Source organism: Echiichthys vipera, assembly GCF_963691815.1.
Source record: "Echiichthys vipera genome assembly, chromosome: 20".
Lineage (NCBI taxonomy): Eukaryota > Metazoa > Chordata > Actinopteri > Perciformes > Trachinidae > Echiichthys > Echiichthys vipera.
The window spans coordinates 8,280,574-8,293,540 of NC_139845.1; the positions used below are offsets into that span (position 1 = coordinate 8,280,574).

At 39.6% G+C, this 12,967-nt stretch overlaps 2 protein-coding genes across 3 annotated transcripts; one reads left to right on the forward strand and one right to left on the reverse strand.

Moving 5' to 3' along the window:
• Positions 1 to 277: 277 nt before the first annotated feature.
• LOC310962754 (transmembrane protein 53-like) lies at positions 278 to 6,011 on the forward strand. Of its 2 annotated transcripts, XM_083935312.1 has the most exons (4): positions 339 to 406; positions 1,513 to 1,549; positions 2,938 to 3,578; positions 5,421 to 6,011. In XM_083935312.1, the coding sequence occupies exons 3-4, from the start codon at positions 2,951 to 2,953 to the stop codon at positions 5,780 to 5,782; spliced, it is 990 nt and encodes a 329-aa protein (XP_083791438.1). In that variant the 5' UTR covers positions 339 to 406; positions 1,513 to 1,549; positions 2,938 to 2,950; the 3' UTR covers positions 5,783 to 6,011. The 2 variants fall into 2 exon arrangements, with proteins under 2 accessions (XP_083791437.1, XP_083791438.1); XM_083935311.1 differs by lacking the exon at positions 1,513 to 1,549 and having other exon boundaries at positions 278 to 406.
• A 3,030-nt stretch (positions 6,012 to 9,041) lies between these two features.
• lepb (leptin b) lies at positions 9,042 to 9,626 on the reverse strand (the record flags this gene model as incomplete). The annotated part of the gene is made up of 2 exons (XM_083935166.1): positions 9,042 to 9,362; positions 9,468 to 9,626. The coding sequence occupies 2 exons, from the start codon at positions 9,624 to 9,626 to the stop codon at positions 9,042 to 9,044; spliced, it is 480 nt and encodes a 159-aa protein (XP_083791292.1).
• Positions 9,627 to 12,967: the final 3,341 nt, after the last annotated feature.

Consider the following 12,967-nt stretch of genomic DNA (forward strand, 5'->3'; position numbering starts at 1 on the left):
CCACGACACGTCCCTGTTCCCTAAACTACAACACATAAAATACTTATATTTAAAAATAATAGTAAAATAAAGCTTTTAGTGATGTGATGATTTGATATTGCATCTTAAACAGAGCTTCTCTCCGGATGCGCTAATGACAACACAACAGCAATAAAGTCCCATTGACGCGCCGCTTCATCTAAACGGGGAAACGCGACATACCTACCAGCTGATGGCGGTAACGCTCCCTGTCCGCCAAACAGGATAAAACAGAGGAAGAAGAAGGAGCTGATCCACCGGCACCCTAGCAGCAGATGAAACCTGATCAACTGCGACCTTCTCAAGTCATTTCCCAGGCAGCCAGGAGCACCGGAGCGCGGCGCACACTCGAGCCTCACAGCATGGGAAACCTGCCGCTCTTCTCCGGGTAACGCACATATGTTGCCGTGGTATTGCTTGTGTGTGTGCCTCTGACCTATTTTGCGGAACTTGTATGAGCATTTCAACTATAAAAAAAAAAAGGAGTAGGCGGATGCTGCGCTGCATCCTCCTGAGACCCGGTAAAGCATTTTTTTTATTGATCGTTTCTAAAGAGCGAGCCCCGGAACTTAAAACCGCTCCGCCGTGGAAAGTAAAGCCGCCCCAGCTTCATTCCTGTGGGCTTAATCCTCCACACTGTTCTCTTTCCCGAACAAGATGGTAACCCACTGATGTGGCAGGGATGTAGTGGGTCGTAGCCCCCCCTCCCCCCCTTCACAGTTGATTTAATCATTATAGAAGAGATGTGCACTGATAATTACATCATCTTAGTCTCTGTGAGTAATCATACAATCAACTTATTGTTCATAAACCCAGCAGGCCTAGAGAAGTGTACGTACTGAATCTAAAACACACACAGTAGTTCACAGTTTATCATTTAAAGGCCTGATATTAGCCTAGTATAATATTCCCATTGTTGGGCACATTCAGCCTCATGCACACTGGAAGAAGTTTGTTTTTGTTGTTTTTTTAAAAGATCAAATTGACAATGTGATATGAAATTTTAACAAAATATAAAGCAGAATATTCTCGCTTGTCCAGGTCATCGTTAGCCTCAAAGCAATTTCAGTCAAAAGCAACTGGACTTGGTTATTTGTCTAGGAAGATGTTTCGAAGACGTTTCGGGGCGGCAGTAGCTCAGTCCATAGGTGACTTGGCTGGGAACCGGAGGGTTGCTGGTTTGAGTCCCTGTGTGGACCATGAATGGTGTGTGTACTGGTGGCTGGAGAGGTGCCAGTTCATCTCCTGGGCACTGCCGAGGTGCTGTTGAGCAAGGCACCGAACCCCCAACAGCTCGGGGCGCTGGTCACTGGCAGCCCCCTCACTCTAACATCTCTCCATTGGTTGCATGTATATAGGTCCTGTCTGTGTATGTGTGTGTATTTCGGGCCTGTGTGTGTGTAACATGAAAAACAATAATAGAGTGAAAATTGAATTTCCCCATTCGCGGGACTAATAAAGGAATCCTTCTTCTTCTTCTTCTTCACCTCTCAGATGCGTAGATGAACTGATGAAGCCTCTTGGATGAGAGGTGAAACTTCTATCTGGACAAATGACTAAGTCCAGTTGCTTTTGACTGAAATTGCTTTGAGGGAAAATATGAAGCAAAAAAAGTTGCATGCCAGCAGAAAAGTAAATTGAGGTTATTCTAAGAAAAAAAAGAAGCTTATACAGAAAAAAAATAAAACAAGCTTTGGTTTAGTGGGTCCATCAGTCAGACAGAAACTACAGTAGAGTTCAGGTATGAGAGAGATTACTCAGTTAGCCAGGTAGCTTCTGAAATAGCATGCAGCAATGTACCCCAACGTTTGTTTAATTTGAATACTTAAGATGACTAACTGACGCCTCGTATATTCAAGTTTAGTTTTAAAAATTCAGATTAAAAACACTAAAAACTATAGCCAAATATTTTTCAGTTGACATTCCAGCTTTCTGAAATACCCCTGAGTCATGTGAAGGTGTCCTACCCAACAACAGTGTTGCCTGCCCGGGCATGCTTTCACAGCCTCAGGAAGAAAGAAAAAAGGGTCAGGGCTGCACAAAATGGCTGTTTGTAGTTTCCTACTAGAAGTAGTTCTTAAATGTAGTTAAACTAGTTTAAGTATGTGTAGTTTTATACTCCCCAGGACAAATGGACGCTTACTGATTGATAAGAAAACGACAGAATACTAATTCACAGTTTAAGCCCTGTTTAATAAGGCTGGGCCATGTGACCAACATCTTCTCTCCTCATTAAAGGTCATGTCATATCTTTATAACATTATGTATCACGTTAAAGCATGTATAGCAAGAAATTATAAAAATACGGTAAAGCCTATTTTTGTACTGCGTATTTTCTCATTTTATTAAAAGCTTCCGAGGAAAATTGAACGTAACATGCAGCGATCAGGACGAAAAGCGTTCTCCAAATGATTCAAATATTGCCGTAATTCAGTTTGGCATAGTTCCTAGACTTACTGTATAATAATAATACAGTATTCCAGTCTGGACTAGACATATATCATCTAAAATAAGATCATTATCTTGTTTTCTGGGTGTCATGAGGACAGATAGGGGGTGGCTGCGGCTCAGTGGCAGAGTTGGTCGTCCTCCATTCGAGAGATTGGCATTTTGATCCCGGTCCGCATGTTTAAGTGTCCTTGGGGAAGACACTGAACCCCAAATTGCTCCCCATGCTGTCCATGGGTGTGTAAATATGGTGTGAAAGGTTAGATTAGATGGTATGTAGATGTCCACTGCCATCAGTGTGAATGGGTGAATGTGACAAGTGGTGTGAAAGTGCCTTGAGTAGTCAGAAGACTAGAAAGGTGCCATATAAGTACAAGTCCTTATAGTGAAATTGCAGGTTTAAAAAATATCATATAAACCATTTTTCTGTGGGAATGACTCATTTTAAATATGTTTATTATTACTTTCCAGGAATGACCCCACTATGTCTGAACAAGTCACTGGAGGGAGGTTCATATCCAGGAGGATCCGCAATGGCATGACTTATTATTACGCTCCGTTCCCAGGGGCAGGGGAACAGACATTATCTGCTGCCAAAGACTCTCAAACCTCCACTGCACTTTGCCCCCCATCACCCTCAGCTCTCCCTGTCAGTGACTTCTCTACTGATCCGTCCTCCGCTCCATTGCTCTCAGATACACCTTCACACGCACGTGCCTTCTCCCAGAACCAATCAGATTCTGCCTCCACTTCCCGTCCTCTTCTGCTTTTTTTCTCCTGGCTCGGTGCCAAGTCAGCGGGGGTGGCTAAGTACAGAGACCTTTACCTGGACCGTGGCATGGATGTCCTCCTGGTCCAAAGCAACGTAATGCACTTCCTGTGGCCTCGATGGGGGCTCGACTACGGGTTGGAAGTCCTGAAGGTTGTGGAGGAGCCTCAGTTTTCAAAGAGGGCGGTGCTGGTCCATGCCTCCTCCATCGGCGGCTACACTTTCACCCAGACACTGACTGACGTTGCTCAGGGGCAGAAAAAACATGCAGGCCTGGCCCAGAGGGTGATAGGGCACATCTATGACAGCTTGGTGGTTGGCACTCTGGAGCACATGGCGATAGGTGAGTGAGAGTGTGACTCACCTCGGATTACCTTTGTGTTGGACATGTGTGTCAGATCTTTAAATAATTCATCAGTCAGCTGACCTACTGCTCCAGTTTGTCAGCAGTCCAGGAATTATTTGTGGCAGCCTGTTTCAAAACCTGCCTCAGGATAACAACACACAGTTTCTACATTCATCAGTTCATATTTACATAAGATTTTTTCTCTTTAATTATTAGTTTATCTCTTAATTTTTTTATAAATTAGTCAGCAAAATGTACCAAAATAGTGAAAAATCCTTCTACATTCTCCAGATCTCAGGGAGAAGTCTCCAGATTCTTTTGTCTGAACAAACCGATTCCATAACGCAAAGCTTTTCCATTTTTTATGATACAAAGGTTGAAAAAGCAGTAAACCCTAACACTTGTCAAGCTAGACTGAGCGCATATTTGGCATTTTTGCTTAATCAGTGACTAGAAATGATCATTCAATGAGCAAAATTGCTGTTAATTAACTGACTAGCCAACTACCAATTTCACTTATTGATGAACCTGCTGATTATTTTCTTGATTAATAATTTGGTCTACAAAAAAGTGAAAACTGCCCATTAAAGTTTCACCGGTCCAATGGCAATGTCTGCAAATAGTTTGCTCTGTCCTACCAACAGTCCAAAACCCCAATGATATCGAACGGTCCCCTATTGTGAAAAGTGAGATTTCCATGTCTTTTTATCATAAAATCAGGCGAGTTCCTAATTAAATACTGAAAAGTATCAAAATGCACACAGCCTGTTTTCAGAAACAGTGCCTTTGAACGAGCCGTCAGATCTTCTGTACAGAAAGAGCAGCCTCAGTGCTGTTACAGTAATGTCCCGGCTGCAGTGACGACGCAGACGTTGACCAATAAGAGCAGACTGGGCTTTTTTAGGTGGGGCACTTAAAGAGACAGGCGCTAAAAGAGAGCGTTTCAGACAGAGGATGAATACAGTATATTTTCACAGACAGTATGAGAAATATAAAGTGTTGTCTCAACATTAAAGCATGTTCTCGTAGAATCCCAAAATGCAAGTATGAGATGAAATGTGTTACATGATTCAACAATTATCCATTCATTTGTACATGATTTTCAAAACAAATTGTTATAAGTGGCAAAAGCCATTAATATTAACTTTTAGGGTGGTAGATACACATTTTTGTCAGCACTCATAAAGTAAGTAAGTTGTCATAAGTAAGTTTGATACCCAACCCTGTGCATTACATTTCATTTCATTTAGCTGATGCTTCTGTCCAAAGAGACACACAATAAGTGCATTCAACAGTTAGGGTCAAACCAGACGAGCAGATTATTAAGTAAGTGCGGTCGCTTCAAATAAGCCGATCTATAAAGTGCTACATATAAGTGCTTATTTTCTTTTTTAATTCATCTTCGTTTGCTGTATCATTCATTCATTCATTCATTCATCTTCAACCGCTTGTCACTGTCGGGGTCGCGATCCCAGCTGACATCGGGCGTGAGGCGGGGTACACCCTGGACAGAACGCCAGTTTATCACAGGGCACATAGAGACAAACAGAGACAGACAACCATTCACACCTACGGGCAATTTAGAGTCATCAATTAACCTAACACGTTCATGTCTTTGGACTGTGGGAGGAAACCGGAGAACCCGGAGAAAACCCACGCAGACACGGGGAGAACATGCAAACTTCACACAGAAGGGCCCAGTCGGGATGCAAACCTGGAACCTTCTCGCTGTGAGGCGACAGTGCTAACCACTACACCACAGTGTAGCTGTATATGTAATTGTAATCTTAACTATGGAATATTAACCCTTTTGATTTTTTACTGTCTCTTATTATTCAGGTCTTGGCAAGACTCTGGTGCCACGTCTGGAGAGCTTTGTCAAAAACGTCGCCATGTTTTACTTCTGGCTCTTCAAAACCCACACGGCAGACTTCTACAACAACGGCATCCAGGTTTTCCGCAATAACCCGATAACCGCACCGGCCCTCTTCTTCTACAGTGAAAACGATGCCCTGTGCAACACGGATGACCTGGAACAGTTAATCGACCTCTGGAGGAAGAGGGGTGTGACCGTGGATAGCAGGAAGTGGAAGGAGTCGAAACACGCGGCCCATATGCGATGCCACCCAGAAGACTACGTCTCTACGCTGGAGAGATTCTTGAACTCGCTGCCCATTTCCTCCCTCAAAGCAAACATGTAAACTGTCGCGGGAGTAAATGTTGAGAACGACTGAATTTTTAAACTCAGTAGTACTCGCTTTATGATTTCAGAAAGGAACTACATTTTGATTCTGTTATCGTGTCGCTGTAGCATGATGATGATTCATTTTTAAAAAGATAAATTATTTGACTGTGGCTACAATCAAATGTGATGTGCACTATTTAATGAATTACTGTGGAGCCTTTGTCGTGTGTTGCTTGCTTTGCACAGGAAGCGCTCTTTAATGAGATGTTGTTGCACTTTGATACCAGACATCTGGTTTTTGCACAATATATGAAATAAAACCTTTAGAGCTCAAATGTGAATCGCATTCTCCCTGGTCTTTTGTTTGTGAATCTTTGCTCTCTGTATTTCATCAGAAAAGCACCAATGTATATTTTTTACATCAGATTTTCACGCTTGGATTTTATTTATTTGTGAGTTAGGGAGCACGTTTTGAACAGGCATCATTTCGGGCAGCTAAAGGCAGAAATGGTCCATGAGCTGGCAGCAGGAAAAGCCTGTGTGCTGGAAAGTCGTGTTCCCATTAACTTAACAGGGGAGTTCTAAGCAGGTGGTGCAAAAACATGGCGGACACTGCAGCCAATTAAGGGAAAGGTGAGTGACTGGTTAAAAATAAACAAGTGCAGAGTCGTGAACTTTTAATGTCGGGGGGCAACTGAAGCACTGAATCACCTTGATAAAAATGGCGACATCTGCTGGTCAAGCGTTGGTGTTGCACGAAGAAACTGTCACTGTGGAGTCGTCCGCTTTCAACTTCCCTAATGTCAACGGGTGGTGTTATAGACAGAAATGTATGCTGTGCTGCGTGCTAGCATGAGGTAGCTAAAAGAGGCTTGTCCGCCATGTTTGATGCAGTGTAAAGCAGCTTTGTTACAACTCCTGAATTCATCTTACTCAGGTAAAAGTACACAAATATTGGCATCAAATGAAAGAAATGTAATGAAAAGTACTAAAGGCAATAGGCCTACGCATAATGCAAAATGGCCAGTTTAAGAATTATACATTATAAAACTTGCTTCAGATTTTGAATGCTAATTATGAATATTATTATTATTATTATACATAGGCTTTAGCATAATTTATTAGTTGATTTGTGGGTCATTGAGCATCCTTGAGTGTTGTTAAAACGTATATATTTTGTTTAAATGTTGATTTTATTCCATTTGAAATAGGATTTGCACCATTTTTATTTATTTTTTTTTACAAAAGGGGGGGACCAAATGGACCTACAATGTCAAACACAAAAGAATGATAAATATTATATATTTCATCAACCACATTTCATATGACGGCACTCATACCAGTAACAAGTTATATTTCAAAATATAACCCACACATAGATTTTATTGAGATGACTTCTAAATTTTAATAATATTTGTTCTTGCAGTATCAAGTGATTGACCCCTCCTGTTTTCTAAATAATTGCTCAAAATGGCACTTTGAATGTTGGTTACACCACTTGACATTCAGGACATTAGCTTTAATGACAGGTTCCCCAAATTATTCAAATAAATATAAAATAAATATATTTAATAACATTTTAAATGCTTATAAAAATCTCTAATTTAGGGTTATGCCACGGTAGTTTAAAGGATTATTAAGAAATTCACCCTTTTTAAGAAATTCATTTTTTTTGTATAAAGTTTTGACTGTTACACCAATTAGACATTTCTGCCGTTATCCTCCAAATATTCTCTCAGAATTGCTTAAAACCAAAAACTTTAAAATAGTGACTCTGAAAAAAGAATGTAAACAAGTCATGTGTACGGTTTAGGTCGAAGTTTTTCAACTGTGAACATTTTAAAATGTGATAAAAACCTTATAGATACAAAAGAAAATGGGCATCAGGTCATTGACCCTTGAGTTATAGCTGCAGCTAATGATTATTTATTTCATTTTGAGTTAATCTATCAATCTTTTTCCGATTAATCAGTCAGTTGTAGGTCCCAAGAAGAAGTCCTCAAATGTGTTTTTACCACAAAGGTAGGCCAATTCAGTCTACTGTCACAGAGGAGGAAAGAAACATTAAGAAGCTGGAATTGAAGAATTTAGAAGAAATTATTAATAGGGATTTAATCCATCAAATAAAAGTGGTTGAGTAATAAAATGCAAACACTACACCGTAAATTCTTTAATGTAGTTCTTACATGCCCTTTTATCCTCTATCCTTTTATACACACACTTTATACATTACAGCTTTGTTCACTCGTGCACCACACCAAAGGAATTCATAAGGGTCCTGAGAGACACACTTCATGATATATAATATAATAAAAGCTTTATATTACAAACATTCAAAATCAATTATTTCAATGTGATAGTTTGCAGGTCTTTAACTTATTTAAATTTCATCATTTACATTTTTGGTATAATCTCTGGGCATTGATTCATTATTTTATTTGAGTCAATTAATTTTAGGAACAAATTATGTGTAGTTTTTTTTAGAAATTTGTATTAAGAATATGAATATTACATGTTTTAATATTTATGGATATTTTTTAAAATGTAATTCAATGTGTAATTTCATCGGGAGTATAATTTTGCATGGCAGAAGTTTGACCGACCTTTAAATAATGTTATTTGTTTAAAAAAAGAAACAAGTAATGAGATGATTTAACAAAAAATATGCTCTGAATTTGTTTTTAAATGTTCTCATAGAAAAAACACCTTTACCAAATAATACAAGCAACAAATATTGACTAAAACCTTTATTGCAAACTTTAATACAAACGACATTTCATCTTTAAATAGTCCCACACCCGACTGACAATAGGCTTAATATTTATGCTCAATAAAATGTTACAACAAACGATGCACTTCAAATCCAATACAATGAACATGCACATTCATTATTGCACGATAGTTTTCCATATTCATCCTTTAAAAATCTTGCACGTAATAAATAAACACGCAAAACCTTTTTTATTGTAAATCATTCTGGAAGATGTATTCTGTTTTTAGACAATTTGAAATTCAATCATAGGAATAAGTCTACAGACATTCAAATATTTTCAAAAGTCTATTCAATACGTGTCATACAAAAATATGCACTTCCAACGTTATCCTCATCACATGCTAAATGTTTAGCCACCGAGTGAAATGCTTTGTTGTAGAAATAAGAAAAAATAGAATGTGCAAAGTCAAATGACATTGTTCACTGAGCTATTTGTGCAAATCTGCCCCTTTATTTGCGTTATGGCATGGCTTAGCGTACGTGTGATATAAATGTGGATCTCTCAGCAGACCTTGAGTTTGTCCTTGTGCAGCAGAAACTTCTCCAGGTAGAGCTGCACCTTGGTCAGAGTCAGGTAAAGGTGGCTGTCGGGGAACCCGTTGTCACCGGTGTCGCCTCTGGGTCGGGCCTGGATGGGACAGCCCATTGTCAGGGCGAGGGAGCGCACCATTCCCTCCAGGCTGGAGACGTCAGCCTGGATCTGGTCGAGGAGCTCTGTGAGAGGGCTCTGCAGCTCAGTGTCTAAAAGTCCAAGGTCACGGCTGATACTTCTTAGTCCCTCAATGGAAGGAGTGCTGAGTTCTATCTGTGGAGCCACCGGCAGCTAAGGAAAAGATGTGAAGTTGCTTAGTTTGACTAAAAGAAATATAATACAGCAGAATATATACTTGTATTAAAACACACTGCAGTGTAAACTCTGTAAGCATACCTTTGTCCTTAGTTTCCTAATGTGGACCATAGTTATCTGAGCTATGTTGATTATGCTGTTTATAGTATTTCTGATGGCGTCTCCCTTTGTGGGAAGACTTGAGCACCACCTTGGAGCCGCCGCAAAGGAGACAAACAGGAGAGCAGGAAAGATGTGCATCCTAAAAAAAAAAGAAAAGAAATCAATTTATACAAATCATGAAGGCTCATAACAAGAACCACATGCATTTAAAATTGTATATTTTTCCTTCAAATGTCTTGATTTTTATTTATTTATTTCAAGCATGTAACAAGTAAAAAAAAAACTCAATAATAATTATAATGATAATAATAATTATAACAATAACTAAAATAAACTACCCGTCTAGCAAACTATAGTAATCTCCTAAACAAAATGAATAAATATTACGTGTCCAAAAAAGAGGTAGGAAGAAGTAGACACTTATCTGGTCCTGTCCCTTCTCCATAACAATTAAAGCATATTTATCATATACACATGTAACTTAAACAACTATCCACCCAGTGTCAATATTATATCACTTAAACAATTAACTCACATTGTTCCCACCAACCCTTCCACATCCCTATACCTAAATTATTTTGTGCATCTTTTATTTTAAAGCTTGATAGAAATAGAATATTACTCTTATTATTAGTTCTGTCTCCTCCATGATGTTCTCCAATGCTGTAAAATGTCATAATAGTCTTACCTGTGTTTTTCTCCACTTGTGGCTGAGATGACACATGCCTCTTCGCAGGTTTCCCCCCTCATTTAAATAGTCTGAGTCTGGCTCTGGGTCCGTTCCCCTCCTCTCTCCTCCCCCCACAACTCAAACCTGTGCGTGACCTTTCCGGGTCAATTTGCCAACATCTCTTTACACTTAATGCCTCAAAAAAAGATGCATCATATCATTCTGAGTCACACTTGGAACTGGCACACATCCTTTGTTCTTACTGTTGTTTTCCAGTAAGTTGATTTCACTCGATACATGCGTGTCAATGTTTTTGACTTACGAGGACTGGAAAATGTGTAAGCGGGTGGTGTTGAAGCTTCAACTCACTAATGTGTGCGAACAAAAAAACAGATACGGTAGAGAAGAAAAGATCTGTGAAATATGTAAATGCTTTTTTATACGCAGGTAAAATGCATTGATATGCATTTGCCTTCATGTAATATAGAATAAAGGCAGTGAGTCATCTTAAATCCTCCGTGGATTTTCTTTACATGTGTCTTTTGTGGAACGTGGTTCTTATGATGTTATGTACATGTTTTTACGACTGTTGTTGGAGGTAAAAGCAGCAACAAGAAGTTAAAAATGGAAACATAAGAACGGTACACACAGTTCTTAAAATGGTAGTTTCCGGAGGTGTTTGTGAGTTCTGTCTAATTACTGCATGTGTGGAAAAGAGTACATTTTCCATTTTGCTGCATATTGCAGGAATGTTCCTCTTTTTCATTCTTCAGAAAAGAGGCTGCTTCTTGCTCATGTCCTTTAAAATGCAAATCCTCGATGTCAGAAAAAGGCCCTCATCCTGTGTATGTAGCTACTCTTGGAGGACTCAGGCTTCTCTGGCTGACCTTTGTGTGTTGATGCCAACACTGCCTAGTAAGGAGGCTAAGGCCTGCATGAGCAGTGCGTTAAGGTTTTTGTTTGCTTCTTGTTTTTGTTTATTAAATATCTGTTTAAATCTTACTCGGTGTCCCTGTCTGCATTTGGGTCCTGCTCCTCTGAGTTATTCCCCGCACCGTTCATGACACCCTCGCTCAAAGTGCTGTTGCGCATGAGGCGTCCGCACAGATGGCAGATGCTGCTGTAGCGCTGCTGAAGCACTGCCTATCCTTTTATCCTTTTGCCTATGATAATGGCCATATATTATAGAATGTTTGATTTCATTATAAATGGTCAATTGTTGTTCAAACCTGGGACATACCCGGATAGCTGAGACCCCATGAAAGAGAGGCTGTATGATGAATAAATGGAATTCAGAGCAGTAAGACCTTAAACTCACCAATCGAATTGGCAACACAAAAACATGTGAATGGTCAGCCAGTCATGTTTTCCAGACGATGACACACTAAAGAGACAAGAAAGAAACACGCATGTTTTGAATGCCTCTCAGAAATTCCAACATCTTACAGCTTGTGGAGCACATATCCTTGCTATGGTCATCTGTGGTTGTTTGGCAGAAGGTGAGGTAACAGTTGGATTGCAGACATTTTCGTGTTTTGCAGGTTAGTTGTTAATAATTACACCTTCTTATTGGTAAATTGAATGAAGAGCTGGAAGGTTGGCTACGTTTACTGCTGGATTTTTAAGTTCCTATGAGACTGCTTTAAAATCCAACCTGCTGGTTTAGTGTAAAATGTCTTTTCAGTAAGTTTCTGATTTGTGTTTTGCTTCTGAGGAAATTGAGGAAAAGTTTTTACGCAACTATTTTATATATTTACATGCAAACTATGCAAAACACACATTATTTCTCTGCAGACAGGTCAATGTATGAAATATATTTATCAGTCACGGAGCCGTGAAGTATTCCAGTAAACTGATTCTTCTTTGTGCTTTTCACGGACTCGTCATTCTGGTCCGTACCCATTGTGTCTCTAAACTCGCTGCTAATTGAGACCCAATTCCGTAGTTGGTGACCCACTGGCACAAGATTCCCAGAACTTTCAATAACGTCAATGGGGTTGTTGAGAGAGTGAAAATCATAAAATGTAGCTTGCCAAAACAAACTGTTTCACCCATCCAGTAGGGCCCACTGCACACAAACACATCGCTCATTTTTGTTGGATGAACAACATGACACAGATGGAAATGCTTTGCCGCTGAAGATACACCAATAGGAAATAAGGAGGAGCGATTTATTGGGAAGTCGGCTTTGGTCACTTCCAGTAAGCTGAACTTTGTATTTAAAAAAAAAAAGAAAGAAAATCACCAAATGAACACCCTTCTGGTGAAAACATTTTTGTGCACCACTGTAAGAGGCCTTGTCTACACAGGAAACAGCTGCGGTTTAATACGCATGACTAAGGAATGAGAATGACTGTACAGTGGACTCCCAAAGGGTCGGACATCTCTGACGGGTCAAAAGTTAGTGACGTATTTTCCTTGGAATATTGAATTTTAAATAAAATCAGTCAATAAAATAAGATATCATGTAGTCATGATAGAAAAGAGAGCCAATGTCCGGCCCACAGCTGACAGGACGAGGTTGAACCTATGCGAGTGACAGTGCACGTAGGCAGCATTTTCAAAGGTGCCCTTGAGTTTTTACTCACAGATTTTTAGCTACACTAGCGGTGTGGATGGCCAATATTGCTCTGTGAAGTCCTACCAAAACACAGAGGATGAATCTTAATAATTTTGTAACACTTTTTTTATGTTTGTAGTGAAATACCTTGACAACTATTGGATGGATTACCCTGGATTTATGAGACGTGTCCCCATCTAGATGATTTCTAATAACTTAACGTGCCATAGTGCCATCGTTAGTTTTGTA

Coding starts and splice junctions, on each gene's coding strand:
- LOC310962754 (XM_083935311.1), top strand. CDS start 294: ATGAAACCTGATCAACTGCGACCTTCTCAAGTCATTTCCCAGGCAGCC. Junction 407..2,937: donor AACCTGCCGCTCTTCTCCGG/GTAACGCACATA, acceptor ATTACTTTCCAG/GAATGACCCCACTATGTCTG. Junction 3,579..5,420: donor TCTGGAGCACATGGCGATAG/GTGAGTGAGAGT, acceptor CTTATTATTCAG/GTCTTGGCAAGACTCTGGTG.